Source organism: Triticum urartu, chromosome 4A (genome assembly GCF_056163025.1).
Source record: "Triticum urartu cultivar PI428250 chromosome 4A, HENAU_Tu73, whole genome shotgun sequence".
Lineage (NCBI taxonomy): Eukaryota > Viridiplantae > Streptophyta > Magnoliopsida > Poales > Poaceae > Triticum > Triticum urartu.
This window is the reverse complement of record NC_141876.1, coordinates 606,312,264-606,333,200: the sequence shown is the minus strand read 5'-3', so window position 1 is coordinate 606,333,200 and position 20,937 is coordinate 606,312,264. Positions and strand designations below refer to the sequence as shown.

Below are 20,937 nucleotides of genomic sequence, written 5' to 3'. Positions count from 1 at the left end.
GAACAATCTGTTTTTTCATAATAGCTTACGCAACCTTCTCACATGGAAGCTTTTGCTGAAACAGGATCTCAAGATCATGAGTCATAGAGTAATACAAGTTACTTTCGAATTATCGAATGTTGGATTGAGGTCCATCTTCTCGTTTAGCACTTCTATTTCCTGCAGTTTTTTATGCTTCCAAAGAATGGAATTGGTTGAACCTTGAGAGCTGGAGTTCCAGCACACGTTGTTTTTAGGAAGTTATGGAAGAGTAGACCCATTCTGAGATACAAAAGATTCTTTTGGATTTTGCTTCATAATATATTGAACACCAGAAATCTACTTCAGCGGATAGCTCCCTTCCTAATCATGTGTTCTGTGCAACACTCACAATGAAGAGAAAACTATGCATCTATTTTGGGATTGCACCTTTGCCCTCCTCTGCTGGGATTCCATTTATAGCCAACAGAAGACGAAGTACTCCTGTTATCACTGATGTTCAACTTGCCGCTACTGCTTTGCCTCCAGAAATAGCTATTGAAATTTTAATTATGAACTGCTGGAATACTTGGATGCAGAGGAACAATCTGATTTTTCTAATATCAGACCCAACCTTCTCAATGGAAGCTTTTGTTGAAATAGGATCTCTGGATCATGAGCCATAGAGTAAGACAAGTTACATTCCAATTATCTATAGTTGGATTGAGGTCCATCTTCGAGTTTAGCACTTCCAGTTCCGGCAGTTTTTGATGTTTCCAAAGAAAGGAATTGGTCAAACCTGTAATTTTCTTTTTTGCTACCTTTGTAAATATTATCCTGTTTTTAATATATGAAAATACCATAGAACAATTGTTCTACGGTCAATGCTTAAAAAAGCAATTAAAGGAGGCAAGGATAGTGTGTTTTCTTCTTGCTATAATAAGTTACAAACTGTCGATTAATTGTATATACAGTCTTCAAATATCATAAGATGCATACATAACTAGCTTAGCAATCCAGGTAGGTATAACTATCTCTCTTTCTCCCCCTCTTTCCAACTATACTACTCGCGCACATGCAACATGTACAAGTACTAGGTGGTGCTAGCAAGCAAACATGCAACACTAGTACAGTACAGACTACATGCACTAGCTAGTAGTTAGCTAAATTGCTTGTTCCTTCAGAACTAACTAACTAGCTAATTGATGCGTGTGCACCCAAGACTCCAGTATTAACATGCAAACTGACACACATACATGCCGCCGTATATGTAATTATGTATGCATGTATGTACAGTGTACACACACATACAGCACCGCGTGTATTTTACAAACACTACACAACACTGGATATGGTACACAACAAGATCATTATACTAATTTGAGTAGTTAAAACCCAAAGCATTACTAACATATATAACCGTTGCATGCAGTGGTAGTTGCAGACCAAGCCGGGCAGAAACCAGACACCTGAGCAGCAGGGACGCAGCCGCCGCTATGAGTAAAGCGTATGCCCATAATTTGAGCATACCGGAAGCCCCACCATCCTTGCCAGCAGCTGCTACTTGTTTCTTCGGCCAGTGACTTAGCATGAACACAAGGTAGTAGCTCAGAATCCCTGAGACGCCACATGACACCTGGAATGTCGTAGACCAGCCGGAGAGCCCAACTTCATCCATGGAGTTGGCCAGGTAAGCAAAAGGAGGAGCTACCACCATTGCACCGAGGAAGATGAGCCAATTTCTGTGTGGTTTCAACTTGTCAACGCTGATGATGGAGCTGCTTCCTGGTTTACGGTCGAGATGGAGGCTGAACCAGAGAAGCACAGGGATGACCTCCGGCAAGCATAGCAGAACAACATCCTCGCCCAGCCACTCTGCGGCCGCGATGTGCGCCGTCGCCAGCAGGAGGAGAAGCAAGGTCTTGTGGAGCATCTCCGTCGCCAGTGCTATGCCCGGTGAGGCGCCAGCGGGCAGCTTCATCACCATGCGCGTCAATGCCGCCACCGTGCAGCTTAGGAACAGGAGGAACTGTGAGATGGTGAACTGGGCAGCTGCATGGTCTGGAAGCTGGTCCATAAGCAGTAGCGCCCCCAGCGTCATCATCACAATGATCCCAACCTCCATAGTTTTCATTTTAGTCTCAGCGGCGTTAGAAGATCCTGGATTAACTTTACGACTGCTGCCCCCAGTACGCCGATTGAACTTGAGGTGCAACGCTCGTATGAAAACAAGAGCTATGACTGGAAAGATGGCGAGCCAGACGAAGCTCAAGCTGATGTCCACTAATATCACGTAAGCTATGAGCACAAGAATGACTGCGTCTCTGAAAATCCAGACATTAGGACGGCATGTGATCCATGACTTCCGCACCCGCAGATTGGACAAGCACTCGTGCGATTTCACAACTATATATGGGACGGAGATGGCAACCTCCACTGTGCCAGTTACCAACTCACTATATTCTTTGTTGGTAAAACCATCATCGCTTAATTGAGACACTTGGAAATTGACTAGACAGCTGGCCAGTGTGCACGTCACAGCTATGAGGCATATTCCATCCGATACCCCAAGATTTTCTGAAATAAAAAAATAAGATGATCAGATCATATATATCAAAATATAAATGTATATACAAATTAAGTTGTAGAATTACTATTATCTGTCTGTGTATCAAATAAATTATTCTTGTGCCTGTTTTTAATAAAAACACCCCATTTACGATAATGCAGTACATATATAGAAAATTCACGGCATGCCACCCTGAATATTTACGTGAATTCTCGCTGGATTAGAAATATATTTTTGTATGAATTATACAGTGGGTCTCTGCTGGAGGGGTCGGGGTGGGGTGGGTTGGGTGGTGGGAGCTGCCTCTCTGTTGAGGAGCACGTCGGAGGGACAACGACATGGAGGTCCAACCTTGCAATTTCTGGCCAAACCCTAGGGTCTGCAACACATAGAGTAGGTAGCATCGGTTCACTGGGTCGAAGGCCTTGGATATGTCTACTATGAGGAAAAGACTCGTTTGCAACTTTTTGTGCAAATCCTCGATTAAGTCCTGAACCCGAAGGAAATAATGATGGATGCATCGCTTCCGGATGAAAACAATTTGACTCGCGGAGACAACTATCCACACCACCATATTTGCTTGGAGAATATCTTGGAAATAATATGGATTAGACTGATATATAGGTCAAACTCAATGAATGAAAGCATAACAGCAAGGAAGAACAACACACACAAAAACGTATTAGTAATTTGATCAAACTTTACATATGGTTGATTAACATATTGGTGGTCGTTCCAACCTCCCAGTCCAGCTCTTGTGGGTTGTAGGTTGAGCAAGGGCTCTGTGGCCCTCTCTATCTAGCTTGTTTTTCTTTTTCTACAAAAATGAAAATACATGCCTACATATAGATATATATACATAAATGTCGCAAGTGTTAACAATTTGAACGTCGAAGAAAGTCGCAATAGACTTACCGATAAATCCTGGTGGCACTAGAGGGTGTACATCGCGTGACTTGACTGCCTGCTGGCGCCCCATTGGTTGATTATTATCGACTTTGTGTGAAGAGGTTTTCGCAGCCCGCTGGCCAATGGATGGGCCAACTTGGTGCGGCTATGTAGTCGATCTAACTTGGCACTGCAATGCAATGGTAGCAAACTCATCATTGATAGCCCTGCATTAATCACATCGTCGATCGAGCAAAAGATTCCTACATGATCCATGCATGTGAGTAGTCATTGTTGTAGTTTGGTCATTGTGGATCCGATTTCTTTGGTTTTTTTACTCGCATATGCATAGCTTTAATTTGGTCATATATGACTTTGCTATTTGCTGCCTCGGGGTGCATGTTTAGTCCCCATGCAAGAAATGGAGAGAAATTTCAAACATTGAGAATCTTGATTTTTAAATTTCAATAAATCCAAAACTTAGTTGAAGTTCATGAAACTAAGTTTTGGACTTACTTACATGGGGACCGTAAAGTCCCCACACAGCGTGTTCTTGTGTGTGCGTTGGTGTTGGCGGTCTGCATCCTAGCTATGCAAAGACCAGATGTGCTCATTGTGCTTTGTATCCTCCTGACGATCCATTTTGATCCAATAAAATCACTTTTGTCAAAAATTTCTATCATTCCAAATTTAAGATAAAAAAGCCTTCGTATAACAGATATGACCTCTAGTGCATCACAGATGAAAATTCAATATTTTCTGAAAATAATAACTAATATTTTCATGCTTAGTAAACCTCTTAACAGTCTTATACTAAGCTACCTAATAAAACTTTCATCCAAAATGATAAAAGAACAAGCAATTTTGTGTCGTGCAAAAACAACAAAGTGGATGGTTTAGTTTTTATTTTGATTTCTAGATAGTTTAGTTACAGTACTTATCACTTGTGATGCTTTTTTAACAAATTTCTTAATTTTTTTTGCCTGTATAAAGTTTTCAGAACTTTTCCAAGCTTGAAAAAAATATGCTCTAGATCATAGACGGTTCTACATGAATTGCTTTGTAGTAACACCTGAACCAACTAAAATCACCTATTTAACCTGCAACCCATTTGTCATGAGTACATCTATACTGGTGGGTCCCCGGCCGTCTTTGATGAGCCACAGAAAACTCGCAATGAGAGCATGTGATATATCTTAGACGACTCTCAACGAGAGCCATGAATGACCTGAATATACCAACAGCAATTTTACTGAGAGCCTTCTATGAACATCCGACGACCTCATATGAACGTCCTGAAATTTTGAATCTCTTGCTTGAGACCCGTCCTGATGTTTGCCAATGACCATCATCATGTCGACTACCTCTGGTCTGGGTTTTCTTTTATTGTGTCACAACTGCATATGCATGAATGAGAAGAAAAGGCTAGAGGTAATACATAGCCAGCTAGCTAGAATGAAACGAATGAAGGAGTAAGAAGTAAGAACACACCCTCTGTACAAGGGAAGAGGGCTCACGAACAAATAACATAGTGAGTACATAGCCAGACCTCACGTACCTATATATCACATCGACGATGCTCTTGCGCGCTACAGAATGATGGATATGCTTGCTTATATAGATGTAGGGGCTTGAGAAACTCCACCCCTAGACTATCCGTTGATCTCAGCCCCGATGGCCGGCTCCTGCGCTTGTATAGATGGTTTTCTTCTGAAGGAGGCTGAACGGTCGAACCGATCGATGAATTGGCGTGCAGATTATGAGAGGATGGAAGACGAAGCAAGTTTGCTAGCTAGGTCCATATATAACAAGAGTGGTCCGAGGACGATTTCGGGGTTTCATATTTTATTGGAGTGTTATTGTAAATTTTTATATTGTTTTCTCTCTATAACATAGTTAATCTTTATAAAAGTTGATACCCCCTACATTCCATAATGTAGTGCGTCCGTGCTTTCCGAGATCCAAGTTTGACCGTAAATTTAACCAACAAAACCGACTGCGGCGGGAGCAAAAATCGTATCACTGAATTCATATCGAATATAAATTATATATATTCAGAGCTAGAATAACTACTTAAAAAAACAGTACATACGTAGAAACTCACAAGATGCGCGCACACCCACCTCTATGAACACACGTACAAGCAGTTTTCAACCACAAGAAATCTATACGTACATATAAGTTATGATTAATTCGGATGCGGAAAAAATATTGAGAGTCAGAATGTCATTATGGTTGTTTGCTATGGCGCCAAGGGGCGCTGCCCCTGTTTTCCTAAGAAAATATATTCGGGGTCAGGAGATAGGAGGCGGCAGCAACTGACTGGCACGTTAACCAATAATGACTAATCCACATTGAAAGTCAGAATGTAGAGCCAATCGCCACCGTTTTTTCCCAAACCGTCCATGTCGCCACCCCATTAACTAAAGGCTCTCGTCAACGCCTCGTTGGGGGCACGTATATGCTCGGGCAATCTTCTACCCAAGACAAGGAAACCGGCGGAAATAGCGTGCAAGCCACCTCCGTCACGTGGGCTAGAATTCCTTGTTCGTTGGGCGGGAATAAACGAAGTTGTTATAAAACCCATTTTTAGCCATGGCCGAGGTGAGGTCCAACGGCAGGAAGCTCTACATTATGCAACTTAAATATACTAGCGTGTAGTGTCAAGAAATGTATTACATTATGGCACGGAGGGAGTAGCTAGGAGCCAGGAAGGAGTCGTACGCCGTTCCAACTGCATGCAAGTGCCAATAACTAACACATGCCCATTTTCTTTTCTTGAACAATTGCTGTCTCAAACCATCGGCGGCCGGTACTTCCTAAAATATCGATATGTACAACCGGGGTTTAATAATAGATCATGGTGGGGCTGAGTAATTTGACTTCGCCATATATATAATACAACTAGATAATCTACTATAGTATCAATTTAATATAGTTATCTTTTTTAACACATTACAAACGCAAGCGCTCATATAAACACGCATACACACTGGTAGAAAAAGGGCCTATAGTCCCGGTTCGTAAGGGCCTTTAGTGCCAGTTCCGGAACCGGGACTAAAGTGTCGGTACTAATACCTCCCCCCCCCCTTTAGTCCCGGTTCAATCCAGAACCGGGACTAAAGGCCCTCCACGTGGGCAGTGCATAGAGCCCAGTTAGGAGACCCTTTGGTCCCGGTTGGTGGCACCAACCGGGACCAATAGGCATCCACGCGTCAGCATTTCTGTGGCTGGGGTTTTTGTTTTTTTTAAGGGGGGGGGGGTTGGGGGTTTTGGGGGGTTAATTTAGGTGTTTCATATATTGTGTTAGCTAGCTATAATTAATAGAGAGAAGTGTCCTCTCTTATGTCCGTGCTTGGTCGACGCTACGTACTATACATACGTATAGAGAGGACTAGACACGCTGGCTAGCTAGTAAGCAAACGAAGGAAACAGAAGATCGTCATGAACATATATGCATACAGAGAGAAGTGATATCGACCACCTCTCCTTCTCCGAGAGATTGGTCGAACAACAAGTTCTCGTATATCTATCTGACACTACCGGCTACATATATACAATAATTATCTCTTACAAATATAATCATACGGACTCAGGGTCCACATAGAATTCTCCGTCTTCAGGGATCACGTGGTCAAGAAAGAATGCCGCCAATTCCTCTTGAATTGCTCGCATGCGAGCTGGTGCTAGGAGTTCATCCCGCTTCTGAAACATCTAATTTGAAGAAGGGGGTCAATACATATATATATGAATGAATGAAACTCAACACAAATGATGGTAATAAAATAAAATTGTGAATGTTGTTATTTACGTACTTCATATTGTTCGTTAGAGTACCCGCCCCGCTCACAGGTCGTGTGGCGGATGGACTCGCAGATGTAGTATCCACAGAAATCATTCCCTTGTTCCTGCCACAACCACTTTACAAGAAATAGAGGTCAATCAAACTGATCATGATAAGCAAGAATGCTAAATGGTATTGATGAAACTAGCGCTTGAATCACTAGGAGATGCGCGGAACATGCTACTATAGTACTTACTTTCGAGTGTCTAAATTCCAGCTCCTTCGGCAGTCCCGAAACTGTTTTGGTGAATTTTCTCCAAACCCTGCCGGACAAAGAAAACAATTACTTGATATCAGGAAATGAACAAAGTTGCTGATATGGTGGATAATGATCGATTTAACTTACTTCTGGAGTATTTGAGTCATGTCTGCATAGTCCTGGGGATCTTTTCGTTTAGAGTCTAAGACGGTTACTACTCCCTGCTCAAGCTTAATCTCTAGGAGAATATAGTGGAAACTGCACACACATGCATAACTCATCAATTACATTACTATAACCTTGACTAATATATAAGGGAAACCGAATACGCACAAGACAGTAACACTCACCTGAAGTTGTAAAGAAAGAGTATTATATCTTTGTTTTGATTTATTACGAACGATCGTAGCAAGTTGGCCTCGGTAGCTGCGGCATACACGTATTCTTATGAATGCCCACACACCCCACTCTGATGAGCACCTGAGAGAGATTGAACCGACATATCATCTTGAGATTGACGTAGTCATCATAGGCGCCTTATAGTCGAAAAAAACATCTACTCTTACTGAACATGCATCGCCGAAAAACCTGAAACAAATTTAATATACTTATCAACCGTTGGCATAAGTCGTTCCATCGTGAATGCATGTGCAATGCAAAATTGTGCTGACTCTGGGTTGCGTGTCCCCCATGCGGGTTGCCCTCAATAGAGCAAAACGGGTGTTTGTTTGCTCGAGCCCAAGCATGAGGCGTTCTTTGGCAGCACTAAACGCGATGAGGAAGAACCCAACAATATAACAAAAACCGTGCGTGAACGATGTTGTTCTTGCGTCTAGGGAGGTGGCGTGGCGCATACCACATAGAAGTTGAACGTGTGACGGTGGAGTGAATACATCTAAAATGTACTGCTTCCTTTTTATGTTTAATTCCTAAGTTTTTTTAAAGTAGCCTAGCATAACAATAAAACGCAAGAAGGTACATTTTCCTTTTTGAGGTGCTGCGATTTCGGGAAATTTGTTGAGCTCATAAAAAACTTGGAAAAACCATAGGACAACATTTCCTCGGATCACAAAGGCCTACAAAATGAGGGATTGTAGGCCCTTGCCCATCCCAGACGTCTTAATGCTGGAGGCGGGTTGGACCCGTGAAGCACCACCACTTATGTCCTTTGACCGCAAACATTGTATATACCTATGTATTCAATTTGCCCACAAGTTTCAGAAATTTTTTTTGCCGCCCCCACATAGAGATATTTGTGATCCGGGCGGAACACTTCTAGATTGCTTCTCCGGTATGTCGCTTGAGGGAAAATTTGCCACATATCTTCGTCATCATCACTGTCAACCGGTACTTCGCTTGAGGGAAAATTTGCCGCATATCTTCATCATCATCAATGTCAAATTGCTTCTCAATGAGTTGTGAGTACTCTACCCCCCCCCCCCCCCCTCCCAAAATACTTTTTTATGGTAGTAGATATGTAGTCATCTCCCCCCCCCCCCCCCCAATGTTTAGATATATGAGTTGTCCTACATGATTATAATCATTTATATGTGACAAACAAAGCACATTAAAATATATTTTATAAATGCCAAACAGAAAAGTCGTTGGCCATGCTTGCGCTTGGAAAAATGTGTGGGATGATATTTCCATGCTTGGTTTGAGCCCAAGGGATGAGCAGGTACCCCAAATCATAAAACGTTGGGGACTCCAAAAAATCATTTTTCTATGGTTTACAAGACAAGAGCCGGAAAAAAATTCCCCTTGGTCCACCGGCCCGCTGCGGGTTCACTTGCCCTCCGTGACTTGCTATGAAAATAAGAGGGCAAGGGAATGCCAAGTATGTATGTCGGGTCCGTTCTTGTAGAGTCCTCGAGCATTTGTCCATGACGGTGGCGCCCTGTGAAGGGGATGGTGTTGCGGTTTGTTTTTGTTCTCTAGTTCCACTTTCATTCGATGAATCTTAGCCAAATACAACTTTTTAGGGGAACTTGTGAGATTTATCCGTTTGTGTCCTGCTAATACGTCTTCAATGTATCTATAATTTTTGTTTGTTCTATGCTATTATATTATCAATCTTGGATGTTTTATATTCATTTACTATCAACAATTATCATTTTTTGGGACTAACCTATTGACATAGTGCCCAGTGTCAGTTGTTGTTTTCTGCTTGTTTTTTACTTTGCAGAATATCAATAACAAATAAAGTCCAAATGACACGAAACTTTTTGGAGATTTTTTTCTGGACAGAAGACACCCAGGGAGTCAAAGAAGTGCACGGGAGGAGGCCCGTGGGGCCCACTAGGCACCAGGGCATGCCAGAAGGCCCAGGCGCGCACTGATGGGTAGTGGAGCCCACGGGAAGCTTCTCCACCGCCATCCACCTCTATAAATACTCTAAATCCCCAAAACCCTAGGGGAGTCGACGAAACAAAATTCCAGTCACCGCAAGTTCCAGAACCATGAGATCCAATCTAGAGGCCTCTTCTGGCACTCTGCCGGAGGGGTCAACGATATCACCCTCGCCCCCCCCCCTCCGGGATGATGTGAGTAGTTTACCACAGACCTACGGGTCCGTAGGTAGTAGCTAGATGGCTTCTTCTCTCTTTTTGATCCTCAATACAATGTTCTCCTCAATGTTCTTGGAGATCTATTTGATGTAGTGACTTTTTGCGGTGTCTTTGTTGGGATCCGGTGAATTGTGAGTTTATGATCAGATCTATCCATGAATATTATTTGAGTCTTTGCTGAACTTCTTTTATGCATGATTGTTATAGCCTCGTATTTCTTCTCTGGAACTTTGGTTTTGTTTGACCAACTAGATTGATTTTTCTTGCCATGGAAAGAGGTGCTTTGTGATGGATTGGATCTTGTGGTGCTCAATCTCAGTGACATAAGGAGACATAACACGCATGTATCGTTTTCATTAAGGATAAAAAGATGGGGTCTATTCCTACATGAATAGATCTTGCCGACATCATGTCATCGTTCTTATTGCATTACTCCGCTTTTCCATGAACTTAATACACTAGATGCATGTTGGATAGCGGTCGATGTGTATAGTAATAGTAGTAGATGCAGGAAGGAGTCGGTCTACTAATCTTAGACGTGATGCCTATATACATGAGCATTGGCTTGGATATCGTCATAATTATTTGCTCTTCTGTCAATTGCCCAACAGTAGTTTGTTTACCCACCGTATGCTATTTTTTCGTGAAAAGCTTCTAGTGAAATCTACGACCCCTGGATCTATTTCCTATCATATTAAAACCCAAAAATACCTTGCTGCACTTTTTCTTTATTTATTTTATTTTGTGTTTTTGCTAGATCTATTTATCAAATCTCATACAATTTTGTCTATCTCAATATCAAGGAGGGATTGACAACCCCTCTTACGCGTTGGGTTGTAAGTATTTGTTGTTTGTGTGCAGGTGTTGTTTACATAGTGTTGCTTGGTTCTCCTACTGGATTGATAACCTTGGTTTTATAACTGACGGAAATACTTATCTTTGTCATGCTGCATCATCCTCTCCTCTTCGGCGAAATACCAACACAGATACAGGCAATCACCTGCTCCTCTGTATGGATGGAGTTGGGATTATCCTACAGCCCTTCTTAGTTCCAGTTTCTCTGGGTTTATCCTCTGGCACATAGATGTTACTGAAAGTCTGACTGTTGCATACCTTCTTCCCAGTGGAGACACTACTGCAGAAATGGCTAGCAGTGGCGGGTGCAAGATGGCCATCAGTGGTGGGCTATGGTCCCAAGCAAGCCCGCTGCTGACCTCCCGTCACTGGCCACCCGCTATTGTTAATCAGTTAGTAGTGGTGGGCGCAAAAGCTTGCCCGCCACTAGTAACTCGAATACCACTGGCAGTTTTGCTTTATATCAGTGGCGTGCACCTAGTCCTGCCCGCCAGTAATGGGGGTTCACCAATAAGCCCTTTCCCAATAGTGCGAGGCGTCATTCCACACTATGTAACATGGTGTCGAGACCGAGGGTTCCCCTCTCCTATGTCTGCCTCCTTGGTGATGTGAGTGTTGAAGAATCCTGAGGCCCTCCGAGTCGGCTCCTGCTAGATAGGTCAGGGTTAGTGTCTTAGTGGTGAATAAGGTTGCATTGAGTCTCGTGGCAAATCGATGGTGGCGGTAGCACTGGCTGGTGAGGTATGATTCTACAAGGTTTGTTTGTGAGGCAGAGGTAGTTAGCATCCCTTTGTATTCTGGTCCTCTAGCCTTGTCTCTATCACATCAGTACATCCTCCGGTTCCAGAGAGTGCCTTTGAGAAGTTTTTTAGCTTTGAGTCTTGGATATGCGACTCTTCAAGTGTTCGCGTCTTTTCCTCCAGAGCCATGGTCTAGAAGGACTTGGCCTCTGAGAAGTTTTGTAGGTTTGAGTCTTGGATATGCGAATCTTCAGGTGGCCGCGGCTTTTCCTCCAGGGCCATGGTCTAGAAGGTCTACGGCCTTGACTACGTCATGCATGCCATCAATAATGGCATCACAGCTCCGGTTATCGGTTGGAATGCAGTCTTGCGAGAGGAAGATAATGGTGTTCTACCAGGGACCTTTAATAATTTATGTATTAATCAATGGTGTTTGTACTACTAGTTTGGTTAATAGATTGGAACTTAGTAAATCCCGAAAGTTCAGATTTTAAGCATGGCAACCCAAACATTTTTCATGACAAGTTTAGTTGACTCAAGGTGGCAAGTTCACTTGGTCAACATGGCAATTTTGTCTCAGTTTGTTTTTTGTTAGAAAATTATCATGTTTACCAACTAAACTTGCCACCTCGTGTCAACTAAAATTGCCATAAAAACGCTCGGGTTGCCATGCTTAAAATTTGAACGTTATCATTTACTGATAGATTTGACTGCTTTTTTCATACCAAAAGAGACGAGCATGCATAAAATTTTCTTTCAGCATTCTTACCCTCGACCTCCTCCTCTAGTTGTCTATCGCTGCTGTCATCGAGCACTAAGTTTCTTGGCCTCCTCTTACCAATGTGGCATATGACTAACTGGTCCAACTTCACGGTAACCTTGACAGAAGACCTAAATCAATGGATAAGTACTCAACACAATGACGTGGCATCCCAGTGTTCGTTGTCCAAAAAATAAATGGGAATGGTGCATTTTTGTAGCAATGTTAATACTATCACTGGAAAATCTTGATGAAATGTCACATTCAGAAGAGAAAAATAATACACTATAATTTGCTCTCGCTACATCGACGCTAGCTTAAAAAAATGCCATAATTTAATTATTATTTTTAAAATAAAATGAACGTTCAGTCAAGATGTCCCAAGTTACTCTTGGCAGCACATCACCGGAGGCCTAAATCTTAATAAATATTTCACGGCAAGTCCAAAAAAAGATTGTATGCATGTTGTCTCCATCTCTTGTAGATGAACAAGACTGTCATGTACTTTATTCACATGTGTGCAACACACAAAGGGTTTATTGGAGTACTAGAGTCGTGGAGCATATGGGATTAATGAAGTCGCCAACGAACGCTTCCTTGCTGGCCGATATGTTGCCTATCATTAAGTGATACCGTATTGTTATGCCCTGATAAGATTAGAATCCTGGCTAAGCAAAAATAAAATGACAAATCTGGTTTTGATGGCTCTTCTCTACCGACTCCTAGGTAGGGTATCTCAGTGCGCTCTACATGCATGTCAACTTTGTTGCTAATCATTATATTGACCCCATTCGAAGCTTCACATCTCCTAACTGGCAGTGTTGTTTCCGCGTGATTTGCTTTGGTATTTCGCTTAAGAATGCACCTGTGTTCAAGCCTGCTACCGGCGGGCAGGTTCATATATAGCTCCATTCCGCCTTCAGCGAAGACAAGGGCCAGATAAGCTCCGTTCACCATCGTCAAGCAAAGGTTAAGAGCTTCGTACGTTTATCTTGGCCTCCTCTTCTCGTTCGTCCTTTTATTATTTCTTTTATGATTTTCGCCTTTTGTCCATAAAAACGATGATCAATTATAATGGAGTTTGACAAAATGAAACGTGATCTGCTTCTACAGGAACTTAAGCAAGCTGCTTGCGAACCCAAACTTCACCAAGTTATCTCTGGTCGATTCTCGGTTTTCGTTCAGATGGTAAGCAGCCTAGCTCTCTCTATATATATATCCGTTGAACAGGCGGCATACACTTTTTCCTTCCCCGCTATTCCGGTTGAGTGAAACTTAATCAAGTCTCCAGTTTTGAAATTCCAAGCTTTTTTGCAGAAGTTAAATGGTCTTTTTACAATATGATAAAGTTACATGTTAATTTCTCTGATGAATGAAACTTAATTAAGTCTCCAGTTTTGAAATTCCAAGCTTTTTTGAATAAAGTTAAATCTTCTTTCTCAATAGGATAAAGTTGAATGCTAATTTGTCCCTTGGATGTTTATAAGTCTCTACGCATACATAATTGCACAATCATTGATCATTCTTCAAAAAAGAATCTAGATGGCGAGTTTCCATTCAATGTTCTGATTTATTTATTTTATTTAGGCCGTTGAACTGATGAACCGTTCCCGTAGCTTGGCCGAAGGAGCTGTGGTCATGGTATGCCCGGTGCTTCTAGCATTGTCTCTTGACAAGGTCGACCTCAAAGTGTATGGGCGCCCTGCTTTCTTCGCCATGCTTGCCATGGCAGGTATCACTTTAATAACCGCTATCTGCCCCTTGCTCGTGTGTTGCTTCACCAAGAGGTTCCCAAACATGGGTAACATCGAGCCTGCCCCGGTGACGGCGAGCCTGGCAACCCTCTCATCTTCTTGCCTCCTCATCCTCACCTGCTTCATCGCGCAGCTCGTTGTCTCCAAACAAGTTTTAATCGCCGTGGGCGTCCTATGTGGAGCCTTCATCCTAGTTCGAGCGGTCTCGTACTGCCTCGGCGGAAATGGTGACCCGTATTCACCGGATCTGCACAAGGTACTGGATTAATCACATGAGTTCTTGACGGGCGTCACTGGAATCCTCTTTCTGGGGCTTGAAGGTTTGGCACTAGAAGGTCATGAGAATCAGATGGTTCTGAAGGTCGGGCTTGTGGGCACCATCAGCTTCATAGTTTGCGCTCTTGGTGTGTGCATGATGTACCTCGAGATGATCCCCCCTTTATACTTCAAGGAAAGGGGAGAGGGAGAGATTGTGTGTTTAACTCTGACGCTCGACAGCATCATGGCTGGTGGTACCTTCACGGTGTTGATGGTTGTCATGTTTAAGCTCATGGGTCCTCCAGCCCTGATGCTCTTCGCACCTCCAGTATTGATAATCGTCGAACTTGCGTATCAAATGGCCGTCGATCGGAGATCCCTTCTCGCCGACCAAGCACCCGGCGCTGTCCAAGCGTCCACAACGGCTTCGTTGGAACTGACAAGAGTCACCTTCACTGGATTCTTGGCTGTGTCGATAACAGCCATGCGCAACACTTCGCCCAGCATGTTAACCAGTTGTTTCCTACTATTTGCGGCATCGGCTATTGTGTTTGGTCTCTCATGGAGGCTCCTGTCACAGACCCAGATAAGGAACCGTCTGGCCCGTCGTGCTTTATCGGATCTTGTTGCACTACCGGAACACGGCTTTAAGCCGACAGCCAAATGTATGCCGACGGCCACCGTTGGCCTAATCCGAGCTATGCCGACAGCTAGATCCTGGCCGTCGGGCTATCCCCGTCTACGCCGACAGCAGCCGTCGGCACATCACAGCCGTCGGCTTATCCCGGACTACGCCTACAGCTGTCGTCGGCATATATAGGCCGTCGGCATAGATGCGGGCCCGCCGACAACACTCATCACGGCCGGCTAACGACGTCAAATCTATGCCGATGGCCGTGACGGGTGGCCGTCGGCATAGATACGGGTGACACGTCACCGATCCAGAGCGCGCCGACCAGGACCTATGCCGTCGGCAGCCGTCGGCATAGCTGACACGTCATCGATCCGCGACGCTGTCCATCTGCCCTGGCCGCAGCTATGCCGTCGGCATAGTTTTTTTCTTTTTTTCTTTTTTTCCATATATTATTATTATTATTATTATTAAGCATACAGTATGTGTTAATAAGCATACATATAGATTGTGTTAATAAGCATACATATAGTATGTGTTAATAAGCATATAGTAAGCATACATATAGTTTTTTTTTCTTTTTCTTCACTGTTTTCTTTATTATTATTATTTAACTAACTTACATACAATATGTGTTAATAAGCATACATACATTATTTTTCGGTTGTGTACAGAGCGGTGTGACCCCCCTCACGAACGGTGCCGCCGCCAGCCGGCAACTGGAATGGGGAACAGCCACATCGGGTCTATACGAAGGGGACTTTGCTCCAAGTGTTCATATATATCGGATGACCTACCACAACCGGATGGTGTTATGCCATGTCCGAAGAGGCGGCACGCATCTCCGGGGTGTGGCCCCGTCACGGATGGCGCCGCCGCCGGCACCTGGAGGAGGGGAACGGACGCGTCGGGTCTACATGGAGTGGATGTATCTATGGGTTTGGCCCGGATGTTGCTCCCGGGTGTCTCTATGGGCGGACCTGACACAACCGGGTGAAGAGCTCCACTGGTCAAAGCCCGTCCGTGCAAAGTCAAAGGGCTAGATCCCGTGGTCAAACGCTACAGGGTTAGCCGGGACGGGGGCCCTGGGGGGTAGCAATGCCACCGGAGCGTCGTACCGGGCCCTCATACATGCGGGGTGGTGTTGTGGCATGTCGGAAGAGGCGGCACACGTCTCCGGGGTGTGGCCCCCGTCACGGACGGCGCCGACGCCGGCACCTGGAGGGGGAAACGGACGCGTCGGGTCTACACGGAGAGGATCTTGCTGTGGATCTGGCCCGGATGTTGCTCCCCGGTGTCCCTTTGGGCCGACCTGACACAACCGGGTGGAGAGGTCCACTGATCAAAGCCCGTCCGTGGGAAGTCAAAGGGGTAGATCTCGTGGTCAACCGCTCCAGGGTTAGGCGGGACGGGGGCCCTGGGGGGTAGCAATGCCACCGGAGCATCGTACCGCGCCTCATACATGTGGGGTGGTGTTGTGGCATGTCCGAAGAGGCCGCACGCGTCTCCGGTGCGTGGCCCCCTCACGGACGGCGCCGCCGCCGGCACCTGGAGGGGGGAAACTACCGCATCGGGTCTACATGGAGTGGATTTAGCTGTGGGTTTGGCCCAGATGTTGCTCCCCGGTGTCCCTCTGGGCTGACCCGACACAACCGGGTGGAGAGGTCCACTGGTCAAAGCCCATCCGTGCAAAGTCAAAGGGCTAGATCCCGTGGTAAAACGCTACAGGGTTAGGCGGGACGGGGGCCCTGGGGGGTAGCAATGCCACCGGAGCGTGTCCGGGGTGTGCCCCCCCTCACGGACGGCGCCGCCGCCGGCACCTAGAGGGGGGAAACGGGCGCGTCGGGTCTACATGGAGGGGATCTTGCTGTGGGTCTGGCCCGGTTGTTGCTCCAAAGTGTTCCTATGGGCTGACCTAACACAACCGGGTGGGAAGGTCCACTGGTCAAAGCCCGTCCGTGCAAAGTCAAAGGGCTAGATCCCGTGGTCCAACGCTACAGGGTTAGACGGGAGGGGGGCCTGGGGGGTAGCAATGCCACTGAAGCATCGCACCGGGCCCTCATACATGTGGGGTGGTGTGGTGAAATGTCCGAAGAGGCGGCACGCGTCTCCGGGGCGTGGCCCCCCTCACGGACGGCGCTGCCGCCGGCACCTGGAGGGGGGAACGGACGTGTCGGGTCTACACGGAGGGGATCTTGTTGTGGGTCTGGCCCGGATGTTGCTCCCGGGTGTCTCTATGGGCGGACCTGACACAACTGGGTGGAGAGGTCCACTGGTCAAAGCCCGTCCGTGCAAAGTCAAAGGGCTAGATCCCGTGGTCAAATGCTACAGGGTTAGCCGGGACGGGGGCCCTGGGGGGTAGCAATGCCACCGGAGCGTCGTACCGGGCCCTCCTACATGCGGGGTGGTGTTGTGGCATGTCGGAAGAGGCGGCACACGTCTCCGGGGTGTGGCCCCCGTCACGGACGGCGCCGACGCCGGCACCTGGAGGGGGAAACGGACGCGTCGGGTCTACACGGAGAGGATCTTGCTGTGGATCTGGCCCAGATGTTGCTCCCCGGTGTCCCTCTGGGCTGACCCGACACAACCGGGTGGAGAGGTCCACTGGTCAAAGCCCATCCGTGCAAAGTCAAAGGGCTAGATCCCGTGGTAAAACGCTACAGGGTTAGGCGGGACGGGGGCCCTAGGGGGTAGCAATGCCACCGGAGCGTGTCCGGGGTGTGCCCCCCCTCACGGACGGCGCCGCCGCCGGCACCTGGAGGGGGGAAACAGGCGCGTCGGGTCTACATGGAGGGGATCTTGCTGTGGGTCTGGCCCGGTTGTTGCTCCAAAGTGTTCCTATGGGCTGACCTAACACAACCGGGTGGGAAGGTCCGCTGGTCAAAGCCCGTCCATGCAAAGTCAAAGGGCTAGATCCCGTGGTCAAACGCTACAGGGTTAGGCGGGAGGGGGGCCTGGGGGGTAGCAATGCCACCGGAGCATCGCATCGGGCCCTCATACATGCGGGGTGGTGTGGTGAAATGTCCGAAGAGGCGGCACGCGTCTCCGGGGTGTGCCCCCCCTCACGGACGGCGCCGCCGCCGGCACCTGGAGGGGGGAAACGGAAGCGCCGGGTCCACACGGAGGGGATCTTGCTGTGGGCCTAGCCCGGTTGTTGCTCCAAAGTGTTCCTATGGGCTGACCTAACACAACCGGGCGGGGAGGTCCGCTGGTCAAAGCCCGTCCGTGCAAAGTCAAAGGGCTAGATCCCGTGGTCAAACGCTACAGGGTTAGCCGGGACGGGGGCCCTGGGGGGTAGCAATGCCACCGGAGCGTCGTACCGGGCCCTCCTACATGCGGGTGGTGTTGTGGCATGTCGGAAGAGGCGGCACACGTCTCCGGGGTGTGGCCCCCGTCACGGACGGCGCCGACGCCAGCACCTGGAGGGGGAAACGGACGCGTCGGGTCTACACGGAGAGGATCTTGCTGTGGATCTGGCCTGGATGTTGCTCCCCGGTGTCCCTCTGGGCTGACCCGACACAACCGGGTGGAGAGGTCCACTGGTCAAAGCCCATCCGTGCAAAGTCAAAGGGCTAGATCCCGTGGTAAAACGCTACAGGGTTAGGCGGGACGGGGGCCCTAGGGGGTAGCAATGCCACCGGAGCGTGTCCGGGGTGTGCCCCCCCTCACGGACGGCGCCGCCGCCGGCACCTGGAGGGGGGAAACGGGCGCGTCGGGTCTACATGGAGGGGATCTTGCTGTGGGTCTGGCCCGGTTGTTGCTCCAAAGTGTTCCTATGGGCTGACCTAACACAACCGGGTGGGAAGGTCCGCTGGTCAAAGCCCGTCCATGCAAAGTCAAAGGGCTAGATCCCGTGGTCAAACGCTACAGGGTTAGGCGGGAGGGGGGCTTGGGGGGTAGCAATGCCACCGGAGCATCGCATCGGGCCCTCATACATGCGGGGTGGTGTGGTGAAATGTCCGAAGAGGTGGCACGCGTCTCCGGGGTGTGCCCCCCTCACGGACGGCGCCGCCGCCGGCACCTGGAGGGGGGAAACGGAAGCGCCGGGTCTACACGGAGGGGATCTTGCTGTGGGCCTGGCCCGGTTGTTGCTCCAAAGTGTTCCTATGGGCTGACCTAACACAACCGGGCGGGGAGGTCCGCTGGTCAAAGCCCGTCCGTGCAAAGTCAAAGGGCTAGATCCCGTGGTCAAACGCTATAGGGTTAGGCAGGACGGGGGACCTGGGGGGTAGCAATGCCACCGGAGCGTCGTACCGGGCCCTCATACATGCGGGGTGGTGTGGTGGCATGTCCGAAGAGGCGGCACGCGTCTCCGGGGCGTGCCCCCCCCTCACGGACGGCGATGACACGGTAGTAGACGGATCAGGCACTCGCATAGTTACCGGATCAGGTACTCGGTAACGGTACCCCTCAGTCAGTTGCTCTCCTATGTATCACCTTTCACGAGACCATAGAAAATATTTATATCATAAAGAAATGTTGCCCCCCTCAATTTATTTCGAAATATTTTAACACAATGTACATTTTTTGTTAGTACAATTTAGCAAATAATTATATCATAAAGAAATGTTGTTGACCATAGAAAAAATCTGGTTCAGAAAAAATATACGTGATATTTTAGAAAATTGTTGTACAATATAAAAAAAGGATCATGTAATTAAAAATAATGTTTCAAACCATTAAAGAAAATGTATGGTACATTTGAAATAATGTTCATGCATGTAAAAAATATGTATACCATGTATCATTTTTAATATAATTATATACCATGTATCATTCAAAAAAATTCAAGAACGTATATTTGAAAAAAAAGAAATATACCTATGCCTACGGCTTAGCCGTCGGCATACATGCCACGTGGCATGATTAATATATGCCGACGCTAAGCCGTCGGCATAGGTCGCCTTATCCATACCCGGGCGCGCCCCGTGCAGTCATTTCCCGACCCCAGCTCGCCCCCGACCCCAGCTCGCCCCCGACCCCGACCGCGCTGCGCCGCCCCGGCCTCCCCCGACCCCAACACCGCCCCGGCCTCCCCTTGACCGCGCGCCGGCCGCGGCTCCTGCCGGCCCGCACGCCCGGCCCTCCCGTCCCCGACCGCCCCTGCCCTCCCAGCCCGTCCCCGGCCGCCCCGCCTCGGCCCTCCACCGCCGCCCCCTGCTCGCCGCTGCCCCGGCCGCCCCTGCCTCACCGTCCCCTGCCGCCCCTGCCTCACCGTCCGCGGCCGCCCCGGTGAGCTTTTTTTTCATTTTTTTTGCATTTTTTACTGCTTGTTATGTGATAGATGCATGTTGTATGGATGAATGGATGGATTAATGTATATTGGTTAGTTATAGCTTTGGTCAACTTAGTGATGTTGTCAAATGTTTTCAAATTTGAAGAACGAAATTGGTATATTTGAGATGTTGTCAAATAGCTATAGTTTCATTTTGTGATGTTGACAAAATTGGTATCTGATGAGTAGTTATTTTATCATGATGATCTTGCTAAAAATTGAAGAACAAAATTTGACACTTGATGAAAATTAGGATTTGAAGTATCATGATGATCTAAAACCTTGACTAGATGTCATTAGCAATATGATTTTTTTTTCATAGTTTGAAGTGTCAATGCTTTATGTGATGTGGTGCCGTCAAATTTTTTGACTCGGTAAAATTTACAGGCTTTGTGGTATTCATCTCCCTGGAGCCTTCGTCGTCTGGGTTTGGTCCGTGATCCTGCCGCTGCTCGACTACTTCCTCTACAGCGGAGGGTGAGCTACGAATCCACCTTCACCTCCTAGCCTCTTTTAACTAGATTAAATTTTCACATCAAGTCGCGTAACCTAGGTCTCCCGTCCGAAAGGGTTGCATCGATAAATATGCATTCAATTGCATATTTATCACCGCAGCTCTTTCGGATTGTCCAGCGCTTT

At 47.1% G+C, this 20,937-nt stretch overlaps 1 protein-coding gene and 1 pseudogene across 3 annotated transcripts; one reads left to right on the top strand and one right to left on the bottom strand.

Moving 5' to 3' along the window:
- Nucleotides 1-858: 858 nt before the first annotated feature.
- LOC125553181 (uncharacterized) lies at nt 859-5,197 on the bottom strand. 2 transcript variants are annotated; one of them, XM_087519212.1, is made up of 4 exons: nt 4,974-5,197; nt 4,507-4,812; nt 3,443-3,605; nt 859-2,535 (listed from the first exon to the last, which is right to left on the bottom strand). In XM_087519212.1, the coding sequence occupies exons 3-4, from the start codon at nt 3,504-3,506 to the stop codon at nt 1,334-1,336; spliced, it is 1,266 nt and encodes a 421-aa protein (XP_087375338.1). In that variant the 5' UTR covers nt 3,507-3,605; nt 4,507-4,812; nt 4,974-5,197; the 3' UTR covers nt 859-1,333. The 2 variants fall into 2 exon arrangements, with proteins under 2 accessions (XP_087375338.1, XP_048572923.1); XM_048716966.2 differs by lacking the exon at nt 4,507-4,812.
- A 5,971-nt stretch (nt 5,198-11,168) lies between these two features.
- LOC125554408 (uncharacterized) lies at nt 11,169-15,252 on the top strand (annotated as a pseudogene). The gene is made up of 3 exons (XR_015602309.1): nt 11,169-11,272; nt 13,494-13,568; nt 13,997-15,252. The product of XR_015602309.1 is annotated as an uncharacterized LOC125554408 (transcript).
- The last annotated feature ends 5,685 nt before the right edge of the window (nt 15,253-20,937 follow it).

What these genes read in the sequence shown, in the direction of transcription:
- LOC125553181 (XM_087519212.1), bottom strand. Translation starts at nt 3,506, where the DNA reads ATGGGGCGCCAGCAGGCAGTCAAGTCACGCGATGTACACCCTCTAGTG. An exon ending in AGTGCCACCAGGATTTATCG is followed by an intron (nt 2,536 to 3,442) that starts GTAAGTCTATTG and finishes TTTTTATTTCAG; the next exon opens with AAAATCTTGGGGTATCGGAT.